Here is a 27,938-nt window from a genome sequence, read left to right on the forward strand (position 1 = left end):
CTCCTACCTGAAGCACATTGCACATTAGTATGTGTCAGTAGTGTAAGACACTACACGCTGCTTTCATTGGTCGGCAGAGCTGGCCAATCAGAGCAGCGGGTAGTGTCAAGACTACCAATGCATACTAGTATACAATGTGCTTCAGGTAGTCAGAGAAGAGGCACAGACATCTTTTTCCGGTACCAGAGGATTGCTTTGAGGGCTCGTTCACACGACTGTATGCGGGTTTCAGTCATGTAAATACACTGCGTATTTACATGGCCGAAAATAGCAATTAGGCCGCCTGCACACGCCAGAGCCAGATTCCGCATGCGGGTTCCGTGTTTCTTGCATTCACACTGACCAATTCATTTCAATATGCACTGAAATAAGTCATGATACAATTTTTTTTTGCATGGCTGAACATCGCGTGAAAAAATATGGACGTGTGAACAAACCGATTGAAATCAATGGGCTCTATTCACTGCGTATTATGTACGTCAGGGGTCCCCAACTCCAGTCCTCAGGGACCACCAACAGGTCATATTTTCAGGATATCCTATGGTAATAACACCTGTGGCAATGTCTGAGGCACCGACAATAATTACATCACCTGTGCAATACTGAGGAAATCCTGAAAACATGACCTGTTGGCGGTCCCTGAGGACTGGAGTTGGGGAACACTGATGTACGTAATACACCGCGCAAATACGCCCCAACTCTCACTGATTTCTACTGAGAAACCTAATCCTTGAAATAAGAACTGGGACTTGTTTATTCAAGACATCGATGGGGGTAAAACACATTTTAAAGGGGAACAACTAATCAGCCAAAGGGACCGAAGTAAGTAAAAAGTGGACACTCAACAGGCTGAAACTGGGCCTAGACAAACAAAGATGGCCGCACCAGCTTCTCAGACTACCTGTACTCTGTACATTAGTATGCATTGTTAGTCTAAGACACTATGCCTGCTTTGGTTGGCCAATGCTGTCCACATGAGCAGTGCTGGCAAGTCAGATCAGCATGTAGTGTTTTAAGACTACTGATGCAGTTAATGCATAATGTGCATCAGGTAGTTAGAAGTAATTTGGCCAACTTTGTTTGTCCAGGCCCAGAGGGTCTCTCTAACATTCATATACAACTCACAGACCCATATGCTAGGTCATAGAAGAGCACTGTGAGAAGACTGGTGTCAGTTTCGGAACAAAATTCTTTCCCAGTACAGGAAAGGGAGCTGGTATGTTCCCTTCAGTTGCTCCTTACTGCCCTTCCGATCTCCCAATCTTGAGTCCTGTTTTCCGCGATCCAAGAAGGGCACGCCAATTTTCTAACTACCTAATGTACTCAGTGCATTGCTCTCTGATTGGCCAGTGCTAATCATAAGCAGTTTTGGCCAATCAGAGACTAAGTATAGTGCATTAGTGGTCTAACACGAGTGATGCACTGTGGGGATTAGGTAGTTTTAAGATTGTGTCAGCTATCCTGAACGGCCAAAAACAGGACCTGAAACCAGTAGTTTGAAGACATGGCACAGAAGAATAGCTGTAGGTAACATACCCCCTCCTGTCCCATCCCAGGACCGAATCTAGTCCCGAAACCGGAGGCTCGCTTTTATACTAGGTGGCAGGTAAGAAATTATTTTTGGGTTTAAGTAAATCTTTCCTATTGGGAATCTTATGGGGCAATCAAAATTCATTCTAATGGATACAGGTCAATAAAAACATAAGGTTTCCCTGCTTGGACTCATATAACTTAATTTTTTCCAGAAACAGTGCCACACCTGTCCATTGGTTGTGTCTGGTACTGCAGCTCAAATGTCATTAAAGTAAATGGGGCTATGCTGCAATACCATATACAACCTGTTCACCGATATGACACTGTCTTTTGAAGTAAGTTGCCGAGTTTTTCTACTACCCATTCAGCAAAATTAGTTCATCGGGGAGCTCTAATAAAGTCCTCTAATCAAAAAATGCAGTTACATGGGATGATTTTCGGGTGCTGAATCGCCCGACAGACGTCCCAGTGATTTCACACAGTAGCGATAATCACTAGTGAATAGAGCCAGAGCTGACTGGTAATACCATGTTTCACTGAAAATAAGACCTACCCTAAAATAAGCCCTAGCACGATTTTTCGAGATGCTTGCAATATAAGCCCTTCTTCAAAATTAAGCCCTAGTTACAGTTAAGAAAAAAAGTCAATGCAAATAGTGTCCAGGCAGTCATTTGTAGATGAATGACTGTCTGTTAGACAGAACGACGCAGCGGCGGACCAACGATGATATTGAGGTCTGCATGAAAGGTCCGATCAGCGATTTATCACTGATGGTTCTTTTAATCTAATGAGTGGTTTGCACAATAATTGTGCTATGTAACAGGGCCTTTAGTAAAGGTTGTCTAAGCCAGATGACCCTCGAAGACCGCTACAAGATAAAGTCCTTTGATATCAGCCATATTAGGCTGTGAATGGATTGATGCAGTCTTTCCATAGCGTCCTTATCACAGAGTACGCTACTTTCCTCATGTTCACAATCTCATCTAAAGTCCTCATTCTTCACTCCAAGATATTCCTGAATCTTCTAGAAGCCAAAAATTATGAATGATGTAAAAGGCTCTTTAATAATTAACACATGTCCTCTATTACTTTATGGATAGAAATGAGCAAGTTGCTAGCCAATTTGTGCTTTGTACTTCCTACTAATCCAACCCAACCCATCCCCGTACAGCGCATGGGTCGACTTTTCTGTAAGTTGGTAAAAAAGTCCCATATCCTTTTTTTTTAAGGGAATTTCATATAGAACATGTGTAATTCAGGGTTTGGGGGTGGGGGGTTGCATTGGAATACATTTTTCGGGGGTACTTAACATAATGCAATGAAACTTTATCATAATCTACACCGCATGTAAGCCTATACACCATGCCTGAAGAAGGGTGTGTAATTCCCTTTAGGAACAACGGGAAGAAATAATAGTGTTCAAGGAGGGAACTCTACCAAAAATCAAAGAGTGCCCCCAATCCTAGTGATCGCTCAAACCATCTATTACCCTCCCCTGTGACAAACAATTCTTAACCCTTGCATGAACACCACCTGTAGATCTCAGGACAGAAGAGCGCAGGGTTCCACTAACCAGAGCCACAACCCAAATTATAAGTATTAGCCCCACTAGGAAGAGACACACTCATACATCTGTAATAGGCCATCCGGACGTTCCCCACCTAGATTATCAATCAATATAAAGCCTTCTTCACACACACTGCAATTTGGATGCAGCTGAAACCAGGACTGGATAAGAAAACAGTGCAATAATAATAAAAGTCAGTCAACAGTCATTCCAGTTATATGGGACCAAAATGTTAGGTTCCAACCAATGGAAGCTTATTCTATCTGATGCAATTGCTTTAGATCTGGTTCTAAATTTTAGTCATTCATAAAGTAAAATAAAAACTGCATCAGATGGTGTAAGATAGCATACTCGCCTCTCCAAATCCCTGCCGATCCGCAGCAGATGTTCCAGCGCGCTCCCTGGTCTTTTTGACAAGCACCCAGCATGTAACTGCTGAGGCCAATCAGCGTACTCAGCGGTTATGTGCCGTACTACCGGCATCATTGCTCACATTGCTAAGTGATGATTCTACAAGTACAGCATGTGACTGCTGAAGCCATTGATTGACCACATCGGTCACATTCTGGCCGCTGGTAGACAAAGACTTGGGAAGACGATGGAGCTTCTGTTGAGGATCGGTGAGGGATTAGAGAGGAGAGTACCACTTTTTGTTATTTTATATAATTTGGTGCAGTTTTTGAAGGTTGGATAACCCCTTTACAACTGGCCAAGTCTCTATTGTGTATTGGGTCTCCCAATCAGGGGATAGGAGTATCAGGCGTGTTGGGTTTCATCGTACTAGCAAGAAATCTTGCACTAGCAAGAAATAAGCCACTGTTACCATTAGCAAAAAAAATATGAACATTCAGCCGAGCCAACTGTGCATTTTTATGGTGAAGAACAAAATGGATCTTGTAAGGTGAAAATACTTGCACCGTCTTTCTGATCAGATCTCTTGCACGGTCCTTTACTAATCAGGTCAACTGACATATACATACAAACTACAAAAATACAATAAAAAGATCCACTGTGCTTAAGAAAGTTTCTACCCAATGCAGTGAATGATCAGCAGTTGAGTTCTTCAGTGTAGACCTCATTACAGGTTGTGTCATCTGTACATCTAAGGAATTAGAAGGAACAAATCCTATAATTGTTCTTCTACACACCACCACCAGTGTTGTAAGGCTGGCGGAAGACAATTAAGCTCGTTCAGGCAGACTGTCAAGCAACACAATTAAAGGGAAAAAAAACTCTTTAGTTGTACAAACCTTGCGCAAGAGATTGCAGTGGAAGGGCGGGCTGTCCGGGTTGGATTGAAAGGAGACCTTGACGCTGCAGAGTCAAGAGGTGCTGCTGCTGCAGCTGTTGCATTTGTAGAAGCTGTTGTTGAAAGGCCAACTGCTGCGTAGCCACTTGCTGCTGTTGCTGTTATAAAAGGAAGCAGAAAATTAAAGATGTGAGAGGTCTGCGTTCTGCGCGCTGCTGTAGAGATCCTGAGATCAATGGGGGCCTTTCAATTCAAAGTGCTTCTGTTTATCTAGGTTATACTTCTATAGAGTGTAGACACGTCTAATCTAGATTATTCTGCAGTTTTAAGCAACAGAGAGGAGTAGACCTTTGGCAACCCATCTGTCATTGAATTGTAGCTCCCATCATGCTTCAGCAACAGCCAAGCTGGGAAAGAGATGACGGAAAAGACAGAACTATGCGAATTATGGTTCAGTACAGCTGAAGACATTTTCTCTGGTGCATATGTATATAGAATAAATTAACGTAGGGGAAAAGACTAGAAGGGAAAACTAGCCATAGACTAAACTTTGCACCAATTAACTTAATAAGGGCAGTTTTGCACATGATTTAGCATTGATCAAAACAGAGTACACACATATATTCATGGGTGGGTGCAATCATTTTAAAATGAAATGGTTGGATGTATTGCATGAAAACCCATACAATGATGACTGCACTTATAATCAAGACGCAACTACTTGGTCCAATGAGTTAGTAGTAGTTTCAGGGGTTTATTCATTAGGACTTACTGACTGAGGCTTATTAGTAGTGTTGAGTGAACCAAACCAGTTAAACCCTGTTTCAGGTCAAGTTTTGCTAAAAGTTCGGTTCAGCAGAAACACAAACCAAGGTTTTAGCAAAGTTCAACCCGATGGTTCTACTGGTTTATTTGGCTCAAAACTAGTCCTGAACCCTGGTGTATAACACTGTGTGAGAGACATAAAAGCCTTCAGGACTCTTAGACATTGTTATACAGCAGATTTAGGGGTTTTGGTGAACTTCTGGTTCGGTTTAAACTAATTCGGAATGAACCTCTTACAAAAGTTCAGCAAACTGGCCGAACTGAACTTCTCAAAAGTTCACTACTTAGCAGAAGGAAGACGCTAGCGCAGGGACCTATTATAATAGGAGGTTTTGTTGCATCCGTGAAGATTATAAAAGAGAGACCTGTTACATACATAGTTCCTGCTATTTGTAAAAATGGTTGGCTGCTGAAGCCTACTTTAGGTCTCTGGTGGGCAACTGTCAAAGTCATTAGTGAACACCAAGGCACTGGTAAATGGCAGAGGTCTAGTGCCTCGTATGTTCCGTCAGAGACGATACTAGGCAGTACTCAGAAATATCAAAACCCTCTAATCACTTAATGAATGGAGACATTGTCTACAATACAAGCTAGTATGTAGAAAAAAAGAAGATTAAAATTAAACCTGGTCATATATAGCCCAACATTTTGCCCTCCAGTCCAATGACTAGAGGCAAGACTGCTTCAGAGAATCAAAAGAACATAACACACAGAATTGTTCTTGGAAAAAAGATCAAAAAGGCTTAGTCTGACCGTACACATTAGATAGCTGTAGAACGAATGTTCGTTCACCCATCAGCTATCTAGCCCGATACCCTCCTACACATGGATGCTCGGCTGAAGGGACATGTGTTCTGCATGTACACAGGAAAGAAAGCCACTGCCAGACACCTCTAGCAGCAGCTTACCTTCCCAAGTACAAAAAGGTTGGGTAGTTGAAATGCAACTGTCTTATCCTAATCTCTTTTGGCATCTGCCATCATGGGAGAGTCACAAGACCTCAATACATATTAGTTGATTGGCCGGTCCCCCAGAAATTAGCAAGTTTGGCCGATATACATCTAATGTGTATGGGCACGTTTTACATAAGTTGTCCCATCAAGACAACCTCTGTCTGAATGCCCTATTAGGTCATATAGTTGTCATAAAAGGAGTTCATTTGCTTGGGCTTTTGCTCTATGTACCCACCCTGATGGATTAAGCATGCATTTGAATAGCTAACATGTAATGCTACACTTCTCCAGCAGGAGGAGAGAAATCGGACCAATGTCAATCAACAGTTTGCTACAGCAGCTTCTTATTAAATAGAGGTTGCCTCATGAAGATAAGTCAATACTTTCCAAATATTTTACCATGGGAAGCCTCTGAGTAAAATTTTAGGAAACCCCTACAAACGTCTCAGCCCTACAGTAGGGGTAAAATCTCTTGCTGTTGGAGTCTTCCAGTGAATATCATACTAGGTTCCAAGGAACACCATGGTTAGGAAACTTTGGCTTAAAGGGTAAAGTGCTCATACACCTTCAACAACTTTTTGCCAATCAATTGTTCAGCTGACAGCTATTTTCACTGGCTCTCCCCAATACACATGAAGGATCAACTTGACCGAAAGTTCATGTGTTTAAGGAGGAAAGCCCTAGCCTGACAGCTCTGGCACTGACTTATCTCACTGGTAACACAAGGATTGGGTGTTGAAAATTCAATGACCCCGGTATCATCTATTTGTAAAAGTTGAAAAGTTCCCATATACATTATATATATTGTCCTCTGCCCCTACTGTAATCCATGGGTTTAGGCAACTAAACACTAATGTGTACGGGGCCTTAAAAAGTAAAAGCGATCTCTTAATATCACGAAACAGCAAAAAATTCAGCCAAGGACACATAGAATCAATAATTACTGTGCGCAATAAGAAAAGAGCTTTAAGGTAAATATTAATAATCCAGGTAAGGTAGAAGTGAATGTTTTTTGTTTTTTTTTAGGAACCTATCCGTTTCCACCAATCGCCCCCATTACCTTTCTAAAACTAATACTTCAGTCAACATTAAAAAAATCCTATAACTGGCTACTTTGAAATCATTAATTATATTCAGTGCAAGAGACGTAGCTGCCTGTCTCCACTGGGATTCGAACCGTGAACCTTGGAGGTGTTAAGTGAACACGCTGCTTTTCTCAGCACACCGCCCGAGATGCTTTTAAGTACTCTGTTTATCACTTCTGACATAAATAAATGAGAAAAAAATCAGACCTTTGAAGAAGAAAAACTTCATCTAATATTGTTAATTAGCCATGACAAACGATGAAATAACATTGTAAATCTTTCATAGAAACAGCGACTCGATTTTAATTACACACATTCATAATTTAGCAAACAACATCTTACTTGAGCAGGAGTACACTACTCCAGGCTCTAGACAGATGCATTGACTACCGCTAAGTACAGTTTCTATTCTCGCCGTTCTCGTATCGCCGCTCTTTTTCTGTTCCCTTTGTTCTCCGCGGACCCAGGCGAGGTATTTTACTTGATAAGTATCTTTCTAAAGTTATTTATCGCACAATGGGAGGATGACAAAAACTTTTGTTGTCTCAAACATCAACACATTGCACCAGTGTCTGGCTTTCATTGTGCCAGCTAAAAGAGAAAAAAAGGGAAAAGGAAAAAAAAAACCCACAACATAATAATACTGTAGATTTCCTCCGTAATTATTCGAGAAGATAGAGAGATAACGTTGTGCAGTTGTACAATAAATAGAAGGAAATTATCTAATATCCCCAATCTGCTGGGAATAATATCAAGGTGGAGATCTTATACACTCCACGCAGATCTGCTGGAGAAAGCAGATTAACTGTTTAGATGACGATCTGAGTGCCTCATGCAGAGCTAAACTTGACTCAAAAATTAGATATTTTTTTGAAGGTTGTTGACAAAGGGGTCAGAGTTTCGAATCTCCTGAATGTCAAAAATGGGTCATGAGAAAAGATCTGCTTTGTCCAAAAACAGAGTCACTCTGTGTCTGTTATTGTAATTTGATTATTTAAGTGAACTGAGTTGAGCTGTAATACTAAATGCAGCCTATAGGCAGGGGTGGCACTGTTTCAGAAAAAAAAAAAAGCAGACCCTTTTCTCATATCATATAACTTCTCAGATCTTTAGTATTGGACATTTCCTTATTTCTATCAAAGCCCACACCACATGGCATCATGCAACTAGATATTGATTTACTTTGCTTTTGAAAAGTCCATTTCGTTACAGGCAATTGCCTTTGGAGAGGTGTAATATGCTAGAGCTTTCAAAATTTCTTTTAAATGATAGCAAATTATATATGCCTAGTAAAAGACTAGGCAAATACTTTAGATAGCTTTGGAGGATCTACACCTCCTGACACCCCCCCTCCATACACAAGCACACCTGACTCAGAGTGTGTGTCACATTGTGCTCCTGGAAACTATAGTACTATGGGTTACCAGCACACTGCTGCAGGTGTGGTTGATTTGGCTGGCTGATGGTGTGGAGTTCTCCAGCCAGCTAATCACTATCAGTCTTGTGCACATATATACCAGTGCTTCATACTTTAAAAAGCGCCCACAAGACAAAGAGGACCCTTGACGTGGGCTTGTGAGCTTACGTGTTCTGGCCAAAACACAAACCAATACCTTGTACATAATTATTAGCAATTACATCTGCCTATGTGTATTAGTTCATTGGTAAGTATTTAGCCTTACAGTGTTGCGTCTGTTGTCTGGGTTGTTGTATGCATGTCTGGTATGTTTTTGTTGGGTGTCTAGTCGTGTATGCATATTCCAACTTCTCTTCTTCCCTCCAGCCCTTATTTGGGTTGCGTCCATGTAGGTCATTGTTTCCATGGCCTGCACAGATGTAACAGTGTGCATATGTTCTCTGCTCAACTCTTCTACCCACGACATCTGCCATTGGGAAAGAGTCAAGACACTATCATACACATTAGACAGTCATCCAATCTCACCATCATCTAATGTGTACAGGCAACTTCATGCAATCCTTCCACCCCAGGAGAAAAAATTTGAAGCTAAGACTGGCAGGGAGGAGGAATTAATATTGCCTAATGACCTCCATTTGCACCATTTTGCTATGAATCCATCAATTCCCATGCCTGTCTTCTGTTTTCCAGGATGACCACAGGACTCTTCTGACTGCACAGTGCATGCTGTGCATTAATAGTTTTAAGACACTTTGCGCTGTTTTGCCCATTGTGTGCATTGGGTAGTCGGAGAAGTGCTGAGAGAAGAAGAAAGACAGAAGAAGGGCATGGGCTGCATTTGGTATAGCAGCTGAAACGTATTTAATTGAATATTGTAAATACCAGACACAGCCTACAATCAAGAGTGGCACTGCATCGGGGAGTATCATAAAACCTCTTTCTGTGTCTCTCAAAGATTACAATATTACAGAAGCAGTTCTTCCAGCTCTTTTACTTCACAGAAAGGGGATCATTGGTTTCTACTGTGGCCAACTGGCTCCAATGACGTTCTGAACATGGTTGATGCTCTCTATAGGTGCTGATGAGACACCTTCTAATGCATGGCCACCTGTATCCAAAGGGAGCCCTAGATGATTGTTCATAGGATTAATGGATATCTAATAGCCCCCCAAAAATTGGCAATGGACAACAGCATAGAACTCTCCATGGGCTATCCTTAAATCCACCAAACTGAATGATGCCATCTGGATCTGGCCTACGACACAATGAACAACTGCATTGACAAGAGGTTTGAGAAGTCTCCCTACACATATCCTTCTGATTGAATAAGGATTTTCCTATATTATAGTGCTGGAAGCCTTCATACAATTCAATGGAGATGAATAAATAACCCCAAACCCAGCTGCTTACAATCCGCATCACCATGGAAAGGACTAAGCTAATTCACAGATGCCTACTTGATATAAGTGTGCAAAATGCAATAAAAGGCACACATGACAAATGGAGAGTGAGTGTGTTAGACAACTTGGGTCACTGACACGATAAGGATGATGTATGGAACTATAAATGTATATGCATTGCCCTTTAGAAACCCTTCAATTGTCTAAGAGGGAAAATTCATGTGTAAATTGGAAGAATCAAACCCGCTAATCTGTTTTTCAAGCTGGAGATCAGAATTCACACTTTGGCTCTGCTCGATCGGGCAGTTTCCAGCTTCCACAGAGCAGAACAAATAAACTAAGCTTTACGGTGTATCCTAATGGGATGGAAAATCCTACTAGAAATTTGCAAAATCTCACATCTGCACATCTATGGCCACTGATAACACTACATTCAGTTGCATTAAAATACAATGATGCACAGGGTATATTTAAGGGCCCACTATAAATGCCCCTGGTTGGTGCAATCTATGTCCAACATTGCTAATAATGGGTCAATTTTTTTCATGAACTGACTAGAAGCTACTAATTAAAGGGCCATCCAATGCAAGATATCTGTAATGACTAGAATAATGTTTTTCTAGAAACAGTGCCACCCTTGTCCTTGGGCTGTAGCTAGTATTGCAGCAATCATGTAAATGGGACTATGCTACAATACCACACACAGGCTATGGGCAAGGATGGTGCTGGTGAAAAGATGCATAGTTGAAAAAAAGTTTATTTGTTAATGTTTTTGGTGCAAAGGCCTTCATACACATTAGACTTTAGTCGTCCGAACTCGCCGACAGCAGCAGGGCTGGAAGACTCTCTAGTGTGTATGGGGGAGGCCCAACTTTCTGCCGACGGTTGATGTTGGAAGAAAGAAGAATGGAGGACACCCGATTAGAGATGAGCGAGTATACTCGCTAAGGCACATTACTCGAGCGAGTAGTGCCTTAGCCGAGTATCTCCCCACTCGTCTCTAAAGATTCGGGGGACGGCACGGGTGACAGGTGAGTTGCGGCGGGGAGCGGGGGGGGGGGGGGGGAGAGAGGGAGAGAGAGATCTCCCCTCCATTCCTCCCCGCTCTCCCCCGCCGGCCCCCGAATCTTTAGAGACGAGCGGGGAGATACTCAGCTAAGGCACTACTCGCTCGAGTAATGTGCCTTAGCGAGTATACTCGCTCATCTCTACACCCGGTCCTTTTGGTCCCTGGGAGATAAGCCTGCACCAAAAGCTGTCTGGCTGCGGCTCACATCCTTAAACACATGAACATTTGGCCAAGCCAATGTATATGTGTATGGCGGAGCCGGTGAAAACAGCTATCGGACAAATGATTGTTCATTTGATAGTTGCTGAAGATGTATGGAAACCTTAAGGCTGCAGGCCATGAATACCCAGGCCTGCCAGCCAGAACTGGAACCTGCCACATGGCAGGTAAAGTTTCAGCAAAAATGTACTCATATCTGCCTGTAGCTGTGTATTCCGTCACTACTGATTGATTCCATTTCTGGACCCCACCTTGTTCAATACCAGGGGACCAAAGCTCTAGGGACAGTTTATACTGCTTCTAGGAAATAAAAACAACACCTCTAATTTCATGCAACAACTCAAAATTTCCATCATCTACTAGCCCATATTATAGATGTTACTTCCATTAGGTAAGTATAATGGTTGTATACTGGGGTCATCACAAAGCTTAAAATATTCCTTGGGGCAAAAAAGTTGCAAGCGACCTTGCAACTAATGCAGAAATTCCAGCCATGTTTAGCTGTTTGCTAGTCACTTGCAACGCTTATCCCTATAGGAAATAATTAGAGACATATCACGATTCACCACAATTGTCTGCAGTCTATAGCTCATCAATAGTGCTGAGCGAATACTGCTGTGCATGAATCCGAACCAAGCTTTAGGCAAAGTTCTACCTGAAACAGGGTTCTACATTTCCCTTCACCCAACACTAGTTCCAAATACTGCCTAGGAGCCATAAAAGCCCTGCATAATACCCTCAGAGTGTTATAGGGGGTTTTATGGCTCTTAGACATTGTTTATGCACAAGTTTTAGGGCTTTTTGTGAACTTCTTGTTCGGTTTGAACTAATTCAGACTGAACCAAACTTTTTGCAAAAGTTTGGCCAAGCAGCTAAACCAAACTTTTCAAAAGTTCACTCATCACTATTCATAATTCCATTTTAGTATTGAATCAAAGAAAATAAAATCTTTATGATGTAACACGTTGACGCTATATTCCACAAATAATAATAAATTAGCACATTTAGCACCAGAACGGGAACCTTATGTAGTCTCTGCAATGATCATGTGTCTGCTATCTTTACTGACGTTAATACCAGCTTTCCACATTACAGAAAGGCAGGATATAAAAGTATACAGGACGCATTGTCCATGAAAGTTTAGAGGAATCTATGTTGCCAAACTGCGCTCCCCACCCAGTTACCAAACACAGGATACAAAGTTTTTCTGTTTACTTCTCACAATTGAATGCTCACAAAAAAGGTCTCTGTTGACAGGTCAGTAGGCAGTGTTAAAATACTGAAATATCCTGATAAAACTTGCAGTCCTGTTCCCCTCCCTTAAGCGCCTGTCAAAGGTCTGTTTTCCTTTCTTGGGTTACTCCCTACTGCCTAACATAAACTGTCATAATGCAAGAAGACAATGTGGCCGGTTATACTTTGTTTTCGGATAACCCAGGTTGCTAGATTTGCATTTCATGAGGATACTGGACTTTTCAAAAGATAGACCTATAAAGGAGTTGTCCCTCTTTAAATTATTGATGACCTATCCTCCGGATAACTCATCATTAGTTGATCAGTAGAGGTCCAAATCCAGGGACCCACGCTGGTCAGTTGTTCGTTGAGCCACACTGCGTCAGTGTACGGAGTCAGAAACAGACTCTAGTATACGGAGCTGTCTGCCTTCAGCTCCATGCACTGATACAGCAGCCCAACAATTAGCTGATTGGCAAAGGTCCCAGGAGTTGGATTCCCACCAATCAACCATTGATGACCTATCCTGAGGACGACTCCATTAGCACCCAGATTGTTTTTTATGAATTGGAACCAGATAGTGAAACATGTTCCTTTTTTTAAATTGTTTTTTATTTTCTGATTGTAGATTTTTTATTTGATTCTACTTTCTATACGTGCTTATGGAGTTAGCCATCTTGCCTGAACGCCTGCTCTCCTCTTTAAACACTATTCAGAGATATGCTTTACAGCAACTACATGGACAATAAGAAACTGGTGTCTGGAGATGATTCATTGACGCCTATAAAGGAAAGTGTTGTGGGCACGCTTTGTGACCTGTGCATGGAGGGGAAGGAGGTAAGCTGTGACCATCACCTATTGTGAATAATGAATCCTGTGTTATCTATATATAGATGATATTTGTCACTGTAATTCTACCTGTAGTGATAATGGGATGTCGGCTGAAAAGTGATCTCTATAGAACAGCAAGTGTTAGAGTATCGTGAGGCTTAGTGGTCAGAGTGAAAACTGCAGGATTTCAAGATTGTTTTTTGTTAAATTATAGATAATGGCTTGAAGAAATAAGAAAAAATCTTTAATATAAAAACTTGAGTTAAACAATATACATTCCCTGTAAGAGTGGCTTAATGAGGGACATATTAGAATCTTAAAGCAACCCTCTGATTTCAGACAAGATTCTGTCCTGGGACTGGAGGGGAAGGGTGGTTTATTACCAGCAGTTGTTGCTCTCCACTGGGCCTTTGATCCGCTGCTTACAGGCCCTGTTATTGGTTGACCAAGATGGCAGGCGCAAGCTTCAGACTACCTAATTTCCACAGCGCATTGGTAGTGTTAGAGTAGTAATGCACTATACCTGCTCTCAGATTGGTCAGGGCTGCTCACATGATCAATGATGCCCAATCAAAAATCAGAACACAGGGTGCATTAGGTAGTCAAAAAATTGTGGTGCCCACCTTGGACAGCTGAAACCGGGATCTGAAAGTGATGGATCAGAAGGATAGCAGAGAAAAACAACTGCAGGTAATATACCCCCCTCCTCTGGTCCTGGGACAAAATTTTGTCTCAAAACCAGAGGGCCACTTTAAAACACTTAAGGCACTTTGGGGAATTGGATGATTGCTGGAAGGGCCTGGGATGTCATTACAATTAAAATCTGTGATTACTAGCAATAGGACACTGGAAGTAATGTTCATAATGCTCAGGCCTAACAAAACCACTGGGCTTAACCAAAATCATATGTTTAATATTAGAGACACAAATTGCAAATCTAAAATCTGTAACAGGGTCCCCATCCATCATGTATCAGTCATAGCACTACCATTTTCTTTTAAAGAATAGGGACCTTTGGGCTCTTAAGCACTAGGGCCCGGGTGCAACTTCTCCTCTGTATTCCCTATAAAACACAGTACTTGTGACTGTTTTACAAATAAGTTATTCCCTTCCAATAACACAGTCCAATTCAATAGGATTTAGCCTGCAGTACCAATCTGGGCCACTGCACAATGGACGGAGCTGTCTGCTTCCTGCAGCGGAACAGCCCCTATTATGTCCCTTATCGCAACCTTACATAACCAATCTTAATAATTACTACTGTTGGCCGAGTATGGAAACAAAATAATTCTATGTCTGAAAATAAGGTACAGCAAAAACATATTACAACTTTTTGAAATGTTATAGAAAACTTATACCTTTTTGTTTATAGTGATCTGGACAACTCTTTCTACAACTAAGAAAATGTTGCAGGGGGGATAAAAGTTTTTAGACGAGGTGGTCCGTTAGCCGAAATAGGTTGGGAAACACAGCTTTATAAAGTACCTACCAAATCTGTGGGTGTCCAGATGCCTAGTAATGAGCACACCAAATCAGTAGATTTCTTTTTTGGGTAGAACATTGCTAAAAGTTTGGTTAGGCACAAACTCAAACAGAGCTTTTAGCAAGTTCTACCGGTTTGGTTCGCTCAACTCTAGTCCTGAACACTGGTGTATAACACTGTGTAGGAGCCATAAAAGTCCCGTATAACACTCTCAGAATATTATACAGCTCTTTTATGGCTCTTAGACAGTGTTATATAATAGTTTTAGGAGTTCTGGTGAACTCTCGATTCGAATTGAACTAATTTGGATCAAACCAAACGTTTGGCAAAAATTTGACAACTCAGCTTTTTCAAAAGTTCGCTTATCACTACTCCAGAGCCAAGGGCCATGCTAGGCTTGGCTATTAGTATTAAGAAGGAGAGGTCCCAATAGGTTAAACTTTTTCAGCTCAGACATATAACAAACATCCGTCTAAAGCGCTCCTTCACATGCTGTTGAGTCATATTCCCATGTCTAAACGAACAGGTCTACACAAGCAAAAACAGCTAAATAAACTGTGCAACGGCAAATAGAGTGTAAACTTCTCTCTCTGAGGAAGATGAAGTTGGGAGTCTCCATTCTTTCAAGTAAACCGGACAACCAGAAGAATTAAAAATGCAAGGCAATTGCATCTTTAACAATGAAGGTCAAGGAAAGAAGACCTCAACCACACTGCTAATTGGGTGAGAGGCCTCACAGACAAACAACAAGCCTAGACCTCAATTATCAACTAAGACAGCTGTATGGCTTTACCACAGGCCTGTATAGTCTTCTTGTAGTCCTTGCTGATTCATCTTACTGTAAATGCACAATGCTAGATTATAAAACGTTCCATGATGGACATGTTGAGTATCAGTGACTGTAATTCCCTAGTGCTGTCGGCATAGGAAAAGGAGGCTGATAACAGAAGACTGTAAAGTATAGCTCTATAGATGTTGAAGGATGCTTTTAATCAACTGCCTGTCCTGGACATGACGAGATGTAGTGTGCATGCTGAAGACATCGGGATTATAAAGAGTCATGCCTAGGCTTTCCTTCACCCCGGGTACAGATTCAGTTTATTACCCTGGCTAAACACATACAAGATTGACAGCAAAAAATTATCACATGGTCCATCTAGTCTGCCCAGAGTGGTTTTCTGATACATTCTCTCATACCCCAACACATGCGACACGGGTTCCCCCAACTATTCCCCAACTTTAATTAGATAAGAACCACCAAGAACAAGGAATGTGCCATCTAGAAGTCACTTCGGCCAACACAAAAGCTCTGCACTAGATTTTACAGGGTTAATAAACAAAAGAGATCAGGTCAGATCAAGCGGGAAGGCAAAAGGGCCAAATACTCCAGCGTTCACCATATAAAGACCTCAATCACCCTCTTCAAGATGATTCACACCAAATCAGTGATATCTAGCTCCAAAACCTGGGCACTGTTATGTGGTCATTATGAGCAGTGCACAGCGGGCGTATTAGGGCGCGGTATGACATTGTTAGTTGCGTGACTTTTTAGCAGTGTGCTGGTATTATTTTTTTCACTATATGATGGTATTGTTGGATTCAGTCTATGGAGGCATCATTATATCAACTCTATGGTGTTATTATTACAATAATTATTCTATCACTGTATGGTGGTATTCTGTTCACTGTATAGTTGTATTATTCTGTTTACGGTATGGTGGTATTATTTTGTTCACCGTACGGTGGTCTTATTCTATTAACTCTATGGTGGTAGTATTCTATCTATTCTGTGGTGATATTATTCTATTCACTGTATAGTTGAATTATTCTTTTTACTGTTTGTGGTCTTATTTTGTTCACCGTATGGTGGTCTTATTTTATTAACTATGGTGGCCGTATTCTGCTCACTATATAGTGGCATTATTCTATTCACACTATGGTTGTATTATTGTGTTCATTCTCTGATTGTACTATTCTCTTCACTGCATGACAGTATTATCTGTTCACTATATAGAGTTATTCTATTCACTGTATGGTGGTCTTACTCTTTTTAGTGTATGCTGGTCTTATTTTGTTCACTGGTATTATTCTGTTTACTGTATGGCGATATTATTTTATTCAAAGTATGGTGCCTTTTTTATGTTCACTGAATGCTGGTATTATTTTGTTTCCTGTATGGTGGTATTATTTGGACACTAAACTGTACTGTTATTTGGACTCTAATGATGGTTTTGTCCAATATTTTAAAAAATTATTATTAAAACTAAGAGCGACCCCTCATAATCTTTTTCATCAGGGACTACCACAAAACTTTATCCTGCGCTGCTAACCATTGATAGAAACACAACAACAGCATTCTTTACAGCATTTAAAGTGGTTGTCCGCCACCTTTCCAAACAACCCATGAGGCATAACAATCTATATTTGTTATAATCATCCATTGCTCCCTCTCTCTTATATTTATTTAGTTATGAACCAGGAGGCTCAGGATGAGCAGTACAAAAACTCCTGGTCATTTTGCGCCAGCATTCACCTAATATTGATCATATGGCAAAATTATATGGAGAATGCCCAATGCTACCGTGAGTAAGCAATGTTACATCCATCACTGCCCACAGCGGGGGCCTTTTGGAAAAGCTCTTTAAAATCACTTTCGTCGAGGGTCTATAAACCCAAACTCTCAGTAACAATTTTTTGATCTTAAGGTCACTTTCCGACAAAGATCTGGTTCTTCGAAAAATGCTGTTAATTAGCAGCGCTCGTTCTTTCCCAATGGGAGGAGCCTTATAAAAGCGCTGCTAAAAGACAGATGCCTACAGTGATTTCATACGGTTATCTGAAACTCCGGCTGCGTTGAACATGAGAAAACATGACACTAAAGGTTATTTTAACATTAAGTCATGTAAAAAGGAAACAGCCTAATAAAGAGGTTATTCCTCCACACTCCAGGGAATTAATGTGTCGCTACTGGGAGGGGCCCCTTTCCTGTCTATCTCGGCCAAGCAGAACATTTGATTTGTCTATCACATGACGTTCGGACACTTGCTTTCCTCCATAAAAAAAAAAAAAGAACAATAGCAACCACTGACCCAATGATGCAAGCCATAGAGAATTCCACAGACGTCCGCTTTCGTCATGTTATCGATACTGTCCCAATAACACAGCATGTAGGCCGGCTTTAAAAAAAAAAAAAAAAAAAAAAGTAATTACCCCCAAAACAGCCGTATAAAGAAGATGGAACTATGTCTAATATACCAAGTAAAAGGTTAATAAGAAGTGGCAGGTGACTCTTAAGAATGGCATTGTCTCTCGTAAAAAAAAAAAATGAGTTAAAGGATTCTTTAAAAAAAAATACAAAAATTTTTGATGCCTTTGAAAAGAAAGAGGCACAAAATAACAACAGGGGGTGAGTGCCTGTCAGCCACAAGGGAAAAGATCCATAATTCTTATTCTCCTTTTTGAAGGCTGTTAGAAATCGGATTCGAGCAAGAAAAAGAAGAAAAAAAAAAAAGAAAAGACCGGCAGAAGGAGCACGCAACCCTCTGGAGGTTACAGCCATTTCCTGTGATCAAGAATAATGCGCTTCAAAAGTTGGTTTTTACCAATTCTGTTGATCAATTGCGCCTCCTCTATCTAACTCTTTTTTTTTTTTCGCTGTTTACATCTGATGTGACTCAATGACAAGCAGTGTCTGAGCCGCCGAAACAGAACTGTCATGTTGATTTATGAGTGCGTCAAACCACGACTTGTCCAAACTGAAGCTTGCAGTTCATTAATTACAGAGTTGTGACTTTGAAGTCAGCTCTCAGACTGTGGTTTCTAACATTTGGCTTAATTTGTATGCTCTTGAATGTGGATCTCTAAGGGGAGAGAGAAAAAAAAAAAACTGAAATTCCCTTCTTGTCTTTGAACTTCTTTTGACCGCACAATAATCATCCCTTTGTCCACAGTGATGCCTGCATCTCAGAGTCATTAACACGCATTGAATTGCTACTGATGAATAAGCCCTACTGAATTAAAGCAACAGCCAGCAAAACAAAGCTAAGAGCATTTTGCGCTGCGATATCTCCCAATTACATGCATTTCTCTCCTTGTGCCATTTCCATTTTAATTACTGTTAGCCCGTTAGATTTACATTTTAGACACTTTCTAATCTGTTTCCCTTTTTCTACAGGACTGGAGCTCTCCCCGTAATGAAATGGATGGGCAGAGACAGAATGTATGTGTCCCTCTCAATACGGCAACCTGCCCTCCACTGGCATTGTTTAGCACCAACTTCTAGAAAACGCCTGTCTTCTGGGAGGGCATCCCGCAAGATTTGTAGTTGCTGTTTTTTTTGTTGTTTGTTTGTTTGTTTTTTTAAATATGGGGAAGGGAAATGATTATCAAGTGCACTTTTCATTTCCTGGTACTATGGAGCAACTGCAATATTTCAAAAATACACTGCAATACTCAATAGAGTTGCAAGTGGAAGCATTGCCTATGAAAAGTCTATGCTCATAGCCGAGGCAATTGCATGAATAGCAATTGTATAATGGGATGCGTTCATTAATTTTTTATCATTTCCTGTTGGTTATATAGTGCAAACATGCTTCACAGTGCTGTACACACACAAGGGCCAATTTCATTATCGCCCCTATTTATATAGTGCATGCATATTGCGGAGTACTGTACATCACTTGGTATCAGGCTCTGTCTCCATTGGAGCTTACAACCTATATTTACCTATCTGTATGTTTTTATTTATTTTTTTAGCTTTTTTTTGGAGTGTGTAAAGAAAATGAAGTACCCGAAGGAAACCCATGCAGGCATGGTGAGAAGATACAAACTCCCTGCCGATGTTGTCCTTGGTGGGATTTGAACCCAGGACTCTAGTGCTGCAAGGCAACAGTGCTAACTACTGTGAATAGATAGCCAGAAAACCCATCTATGGGCAGCATGGAGACTCAGTGGTTAGCACTGTTGACTTGCAGCATTGGGGTTTTGGGTTAGACTCTAATCAAGGGGACAACATCTGCATGGAGTTTATATGTTCTCTACAAGTCTGCGTGGGTTTCCTCCATGTACTCCAATTTTCTAACACACTGCAAAAATATACTGATGGGTTAATTGGCTTCCTATGAAATTGGCCATAGTGTAAATATGGCTCAGAATGGGAAATTCCATTGTGAGACAGAATGGGATGGAAAACAATCTCTTTACTGTTGATCTGTAGCAGAAAAGAGGGACTGTGGGTCAGTTGGACAGATATGCCAAGACCCAGCTAATTGAAGAATCCTTTAAGAGCAACGCGTTTTTCGGGCAGAGAAAGTTGTGTGGCCACTAAAGGTGGTCTAAGCTTCTCGGCCAAGTGTGTCAGAACAATTCTCTGTTTCAGATCTACTTACTACATGGAGGCACTTGCCAATCTGTCCAGGAGGGCAGCTGTGTATTGACACCCAAGGTACCAATATTCCTTATTCAACCCCTCTGCACTATTTTAATTTCTGTACTGCACTGCAAAGTATGTAGGCACTACATCAGCAGCATAAATATATAATGATGATATCATCCAAATGGGTTTATCGTTCCTTAGCGGGGTCTCTTAACTGGTTGAGAGTTCCTTGGCCCTGAAAAGTTTGGGAACCACTGGGGAATGATCCAGTAAAAGAACAGGAAAGTTAAATTTCCTGTTGCTGCCCTGCAAATCTATCACTGATTACGGTGGTTGTGCACAGGCTGATTATCGGCGCCGATCAACAATATAGAAGGGCGCCTGTTACTGTCATTTATATGTAGCAGATCATTGCAAGTGTGGGGGTGAATGACAGTTAATTTGATCCTACACATTGGTATTTGTCAGCAGCACAGTTTGCACAGGGAGATATGCTACCGGTAAATGGGCGTTTGCTTGCCCGATGTAATCAGCCGACAAACAAGCGTTTTCTCGTTTGTTGGCTGACAAAGTATACGTTTTCATGGTGGCGATGATCAGGAATGAACATTTATATGAAGCTTGGTTTGCCTGATCACCATTCCATGTAAAAGGGACTTGAGCCTAGGTGCTACCATCAAAATAACAGCAGACACAGGAAACCATAAAACAGCCTGAGCCTGTTGATGGGGAGATGCAGGTGATTAAAGGGGTTGTACGCTTAGATGCATATTTTAAAATTAAGTTCAAATAAGGTAAAACAATTAACCAAAGGGCACTTACCCATCCTTAGCACCCACGATCCAGCGCTGCAGCCGCGCAAGTTGCCCCACATATGTTGACAGTGGAAGTCACGTGACCGCCACCTGCCAATCAGAGGCTGCAGTGTCACTACCTTTTCTCCTGGCATCGGCGCTCACATCCTGGATGCCATGAGTTTGGAACATCCTATGATTGGCAGGGGGCGATCACCTGATTTCCGTTGTAAACAGATAGAATCATAGGGGCTGCACTGCTAGATTGAGGGGGCTGAGGATGGGTAAGTACCCTTTGTTTTATTGTTTTAACTCATGTGTACTTAATTTTAAACATTAATATGTAAGTGGACAACCCCTTTAATATTTAACACAGCCTCCCTGATCTATTTGCAACAATTAAACTTATATTTGAAGGGACTGTTATGTAAGCAATTATCTCAGGTTATGTCAAAATTAATGACCCCACAAGCTAACGATTCCACTTACTGACATCTTTAGATGTCCAGGTAACGGTACAGTAAATGCCCCTATAGCCGCTGTTTAGTTCTACCAGATAAGCTCACCCAATAGAGCATTGATAAATACGACATCTTGTCAGGTCGTTAGGACCTTCTTACGTGACATGAGGTTAGTACAACCCCAGTTCAAGTGGAATCTAAAAAGATAGATGAGAAGGCTGACAATGGTGCTGGCCACATGAAGACATAGACTGGCCTGTTTGCATAAATAAGCACGCCCGCTTGTCCTATTTACACCACATTTCACAGTTCATTATATTGGAGATGTAGACACAACACTCACACCACATGGGACCACGTCAGTCTGATGGGCGAATGACTGCGGTAATTGGTCAGCTACATTTTAACCAACTTGTCATCTGACTGATCCTCATAAAATGTTAGATGGATTTGTGCTTTTTTCTGTACAATTTGGTTGTAAGACAGCGGTTCACCTGCCAGGCAGCGGTAATTTTAGGTTTTAGACCAATAATCATTAGAAGGTGGCTTACAAATCTATTAGATCTAGTAACATCACTGAGTTCCAGTGGTATCACTAGTATATAGAACAGAGGGGCCCCAAAGCAAGGTCAAAATGGGACCCCGATATGGTGCTGGATTTTGGCATTCAGGACAAAAGGGTTTGGTATTCGCTTCCCCACCCATCCCCTTTCAAATATTTATTGGCCAATATATGTCTCTTGCTTGCTAACAATACATATCTTCACATGAGGGGTGTTCTGTACAGGTTCTCAGTAACCAGGAGCAAGTAGTATGAGACGTCTTTAACAAGACCCATTTTTTCAGGGGCTCATAGCAGTCACACATCTCTGTTACTAGAAAGTCATCTTATTCCCTATGTTGCACTTTGAAGCTCCGTTGGAAGCCATATTGTCCAGACTGGTCTCCTCTACCCATGCAGAACAATGTGATTTCTGGTTTCTGCAGTTTTTGATGTCGTTCTTTGAGCCAAACCCAGGACTGCATTCATAGTAAATGCGAAATAAAAAGGCCTTATACTTCCTGGTGGATCCACTTTTGGCTTTGGCTGAAAAATGGCATCAATAACTACAGTGGCTTTTCCAAAAAATGTGTGTAAAATATATCTCTAAAGTGGGCTATACACATTGCCTAGCTGTCAGCTGAACACTTGTAGGGCCAACAGTTATCTACCTCAACCCCTCCATACAAATGTACACTTGGTTTAGCCAAGTTTGTATGTGTTCTAAGTGGGGATAGGGGAGTAAGCCACTGCCAGACCCCTCCGGTGGTGACTCATCACCAAAGAATAAAAGGATTGGGCAGGGTGAAATCCAACTTCCTGATCATTGTGTCCCCCATCATTTTCCATCAGGGAAGAGTTGGGTTGCCCCCATCTTGTCGAATTTGGCAGGTTTGGACAACATACCTTTGAGGACATGTTAACTTCAGCATAGGGAGCTCCGTTCAAAGCCAATTTTGCTGAATGCCGTTAAAGTCCTTTATGAAATAGTGCAGCATGATGCTCTATTTCATCTGGGAAAATGATGGACAACATAGGAGAAACCAAACAGACCCCATTTTAATCAATGAAGTGCATTTGGCACTGTTTGCTCCCATCATAAGACACAGCCAGGGGAATCAGTTTTCCTGCTCCAAAAACAGCAGGAAAAAGGAACCCCCAATGCTGGTGTGAACACAGCCTAATATGTATAACCAGCTTAAGGGAGTCTTGGGTCAATTCTGGAAATGAGGATATGGGCTTTGCCCGAGTAAGTCTTCTGGGATATAGTAATGCATACATAGATGCTATGGCTCAAAAACATTACTCCCTAGTATAATATGAATTTCTTTTGCCAATGATAGAAGAAATAAACCTTCTCACATGTAGCAATAGCGAGAGATTAGAAAAGGAGGTTAAAATTGTGCCCCGTGATGGGCCAGAGGGTTAATTCAGTGCCTCCATCATCAGGTTGCACACAAGCTTCTCACCACTGTTCTACACAGCACTGCATAATGGTTTGAACTGGACCAAATCTATAGTCATTTAGAGTCCGATCATGACCCATGGGCCAAATCAACAACAGACAAAATTGCAAATAAATGACGTCCAAACAATCGCCATTTACCTCTTTCGGCTGTTTTCCTGCATGTTGTTGCTGTAACAGCTGAAGCTGCAATTGCTCCTGTTGTTTCTTATAAAACTCCTGAAGCTGCTGCTGTGAGAAAAAGGGAAACCAGTGTCAGTTACAATGTACCCGGTGACAATTCTGTACTTTTTTTTTTGTGGCGTGACACAAAAGCGATTTGAAAAATAGCATTCTTTTATCTGGAATGGTCTGACCTTTTCGTTTGAAATCTGACAATAAATTCAGCGTGCTCAGGCTGTTCTTGGCGTTGCAGTTTGAAAAGTAATCTACAAATTGTACTGATAGGAAAGATGGTGTATTATTATTTTTTTCTCCCTTCTTTCCCCCTGTGCAGACTAATTAAAATAAAGCAAAGGATGACCTATGTTTGTAACAACAAAGACACAATGCCCTTGGAGAGGAACATGGTAAATCTCGCCTGTACAACGCGTGCTTTCATTTAAAATGATGGGTTTCAAGTACGTTTACCTTCGGCCACTGTATACATGTACCTTAATCCACTCAATTTCATTAGAAGGGATGGAAAAAATGACTCAAGTAGAAATGGAAGAGAATAAAGTAAATGGAACCCATCAAAAAATTGTATACAGGAAAATTACCTATGGGAAGTGGACACTTCCGTCATACCAAGCAGAACACCAAGTGTATAAGTCTATTGACTTATATATCAAGCGTAACTATTAAAAACCAGAACAAAATGCAAAGGGCGACCCTAATCGGCTCTGGGTGAAGGGGCATACCCTTGGCCTGTTCTAAACAGTGTAGCATTGCACAACTACCATACTACTAACAATCGCTCTTAGGGCTCGTGCACATCAGCCTTTAGAAGTTCAGTTTTACTGCTCCATTTGGGGTGCAGGAAAACAGTACCCCCTGGTCGAATGGAATTGTCTTATAATGGAACCAAACAACTCCCATGTAAGAGACCCATGGGGGGAAAATGTTGCCGAATGGTTGCTTTGGCAGCTCTCCTTAGATAGCAGGAGAAAAAAATGTTGGGCATGTTGAAACCCAACATGCCCAAGTTTTCTTTCCCTTCAATATCTGCTATTGAGGGAGAGTCAGACACCCCATACACATTATGATGGTTGGCCGTTCCTACCTAAATTAGCAGGTTCTGCCAATGTTCATCTGATGTGTATAACTCACTTTAGAAGACAAGTCCAGTACCAGCCCACCTACTACATAGGCTCCATTCTAATGGCGGCTCAGTGAAGGGTGTCTCTTTGATATACACAAGTAGTAGGCAACACTACTTTATGTGGAGGAAACCATTAAAATATGTTGACCATGCTACAAATGGGTTTTTTTTACAATGGGGAGCTATTAGCTCCATTTTCCCCCAAAACTACATAGCCTTCCAAGGAAATCATACAGCAAGATCCTCAGGTTGAACTGTATGAGCCTTGGTCTTGTTTTTCAGCCATAGTAAGGGTCCATTTACACCAAATGATATATCATTTGAACGAGCGAACGATGTCAGAGTTCACTTGTGAAGCCTGTTTATACAGGCAGATACATCGTTGGCTCGTTCAAATGAGAAATTGTTCAATCATTCACATTCACTATATAGGTGAGTGAGAATGACTGAACGATCAGTATTAAGACTGAACGATTAGTGAACGAGACAAGGAGGAGTTTTATGCCTGCATAAAATGAACGATTAGCAAAAAGCGGACAATTTATTACTCGATCATTGGCTACGTTTACACTGAACGACTGTCATTCATTTTCGCTCGTTCAATCGTACTGTGTGAAACGGCCTTAAGATAGGAGCACTTGCCATTACAAATCTGCATGTTTCCCTCGCTGCATAATCTAGTGCCTCTTTTTTCTCCATACATTTGGATAATTAGGCAGCCAATGGTCCTAGCATTCAACAGAAAGGGAAGAAACCCAAGTCGTTTTGAGACCATTGAGCCATGCTTAACAGTTCAGTTGCTGTGGTCATAGAACCCAACCCATGTTCTACAGTTGTAGAATCACTTGGAGCTCAACGGAAGTCCCAAGAAGATACTAAGCAATTACAGGAAGCTTCCACAAGTCCTTCCTTCAGCCTGGTGCCAAGAGTCTCATGAGTGTAATTAAGTGTAAGTAGGCAAAAGATCTCGGTGAAGCATCTGTCCATCCTTGGAAACTACGTGCTTCTGGTGGTCCAATCCCTCCACCCAAAAGGAGCTTTTTTTTAAAATAACCATCCTGCTCTAAGCCCTGTGGGGAAACGTTGGTCCCATTCCAACCTACCATGCACGGTAAGAACCTATACAGGCTATCTCAATCTACTAGCAAGACAAAAAGATTAAGAAACTCATCCAAAGGGTTAGACTACTCTACTATGGGGTGCAGAGAACCAGCATTAGTAGAATGGTCCTTTCTTTGAGGTCTTCCCCCAATTAGTACTACAGTTGCAATACATCATAACGTAAAGTCGGAAAACATTACCTGCTGAAGCATGAGCGCTTGTTGTTGTTGAAGTAAGACCTGTAGTTGTTGGGGTGTAAGCACTTGCTGTTGGAGAATTTGTTGCATTTGCTGAGGAGTGATTACTTGGGGTGTCATCATAGCCACTGAGACTGGAACCTAAAAAACAATAAATGCACATATTAAACCAGGGAAAGTTCACCGCCCATTGTAACCCTATAATGTAGACAAGACGTCATGCAAATTCCATTTCAGACCCTCATCCCCAGCAATCTAAAACGGCTACCTAAAAAAATCATATATCATTTTGTCTGCTCAGCTGAGGACCGCTTCCTGGCTTCATCCAACATACAGATGTTTCCAATTCCCCCATATTATGTGAGATACCATTAAAGCAGTTTTCTGTGACATTTCGATGACAAACAGCTACAGTGATGAACCTGATAGCATTTCATATTTGCAACTGTTAACACATTTCTAGCTCAGGCGTTTTCTGTTAAGGAACCTGTACTGTGTATTTGAAAGGATGATGTCTTCTTCAGATAAAACACTGACATTAAAATGACAGGCTGTCTCGGCCAAGGTTACACAAATTGTATTCAAGCGGCTACCTAATGACAATGCTACGAATGCTGCGAGCTTCCTAGAATGTAATTTACCTATTCAAAATAATCACCGCACTTGTGTTTAATTTGCACGCATGCGGGAGGGCGTTTTGTCAGGGAATTTAAAGACAAAAAAAAAAATTAAAAAGGGCAAAAATAAATTAATTTTCCTTGACAAAAAGGCAATGCAATCAAAAAGTGTGTATAATCAAAAAATATTTAAAAAACATTAAAAATCTCTACAGATCCTAACCCTGCCTAATCAAATGGGTATCAATAAATGCAAAAAAATCTTTAAAAAAATGTAACAAGAAATACAAGAAAAAAAACTTTTTGAGATCATAAAGCACTATAATAAAATGGGTATAAAGGTAGAAAAAAATATAAAAGAAAAATTAATTCAGATTATGAAACAATAAATAAAAAAAGGAAACAAATAGAAAAACTACAAAAAAAACTCCTTCAGATTATACACCGGCCTAATCAAATGGGCATCTAAAAATTTTAAAAAAATAAATAAAAAAGAATTTAAAAATTCCTTCAGATTATAATGCAAAAGTATAAAAAATAAAATGAAACTTTTAAAAATGTTTGAACACGTTCTTATTTTTAAAGCCCTCATTAAAAAGAATGAAACACGTAAACCGATATATACAGATATGACCGTAATTGAACATTTAAAAAAAAAAAAAAAAAAAATGAAATAAAAAGCTTTCAAATAAGCGGTAAGCAAAAGACAGAAATGCTGCATTAATTTTATGTAACATAATGCCTTAATATGCAGTTTATCTTGCCTTTTTTCACTTGGGTTCTTCTGTCATTTGCATAGTGAGCTCTCTCCTAATTTCACAGTCATTATGCACTGATGTCCTTATTTCTCAGCATCACTAATTTTGATTAACTTAAAATGGTTCTTGAAGGTCAGATACATAGTAATGACATATTCCTCAGCATTGTTGCATAAATCCACCTTTTTTTCCCTTTATCCCCCCAGTGCGTGTGTGTGGGTTGCAAAAAAGGATTTTCATTTTTTTTTCTCCTTGTAATGGATTTGGTTTATGGAGAAGTCGCACTGACATTACCTCTAGAGTTGCCCATGCAAATTGCATATTTTTGGGCATTCCTGGGCCGGCTGCTTTTTTTTTTTATTTTTTTTATAAACCATTGGCCGCAATTCAATGAAAACTCCCTGTTGTAATGTTCACTGAGCTACACGACTTTGTTTGATTCAGGAATATCAACAAACTGGCA

General features: G+C 40.8%; 1 protein-coding gene across 10 annotated transcripts in view; it reads right to left on the reverse strand.

Moving 5' to 3' along the window:
* The window catches only part of FOXP1 (forkhead box P1), a 700,722-nt gene that overhangs the window by 85,819 nt on the left and 586,965 nt on the right, over positions 1 to 27,938 (reverse strand). For 8 of the 10 annotated variants that reach the window (XM_066596693.1, XM_066596697.1, XM_066596694.1 and 5 more), the window contains 3 exons: positions 26,104 to 26,241; positions 23,641 to 23,730; positions 4,351 to 4,507 (listed from right to left, as the gene is read on the reverse strand). In XM_066596693.1, coding sequence (XP_066452790.1) covers positions 4,351 to 4,507; positions 23,641 to 23,730; positions 26,104 to 26,241 — 385 coding nt within the window. The remainder of the gene's footprint in view (positions 1 to 4,350; positions 4,508 to 23,640; positions 23,731 to 26,103; positions 26,242 to 27,938) is intronic. The other 2 variants (XM_066596696.1, XM_066596698.1) reach the window with 1 other exon arrangement.

The sequence above is a fragment of the Eleutherodactylus coqui genome, chromosome 3 (assembly GCF_035609145.1).
Source record: "Eleutherodactylus coqui strain aEleCoq1 chromosome 3, aEleCoq1.hap1, whole genome shotgun sequence".
Lineage (NCBI taxonomy): Eukaryota > Metazoa > Chordata > Amphibia > Anura > Eleutherodactylidae > Eleutherodactylus > Eleutherodactylus coqui.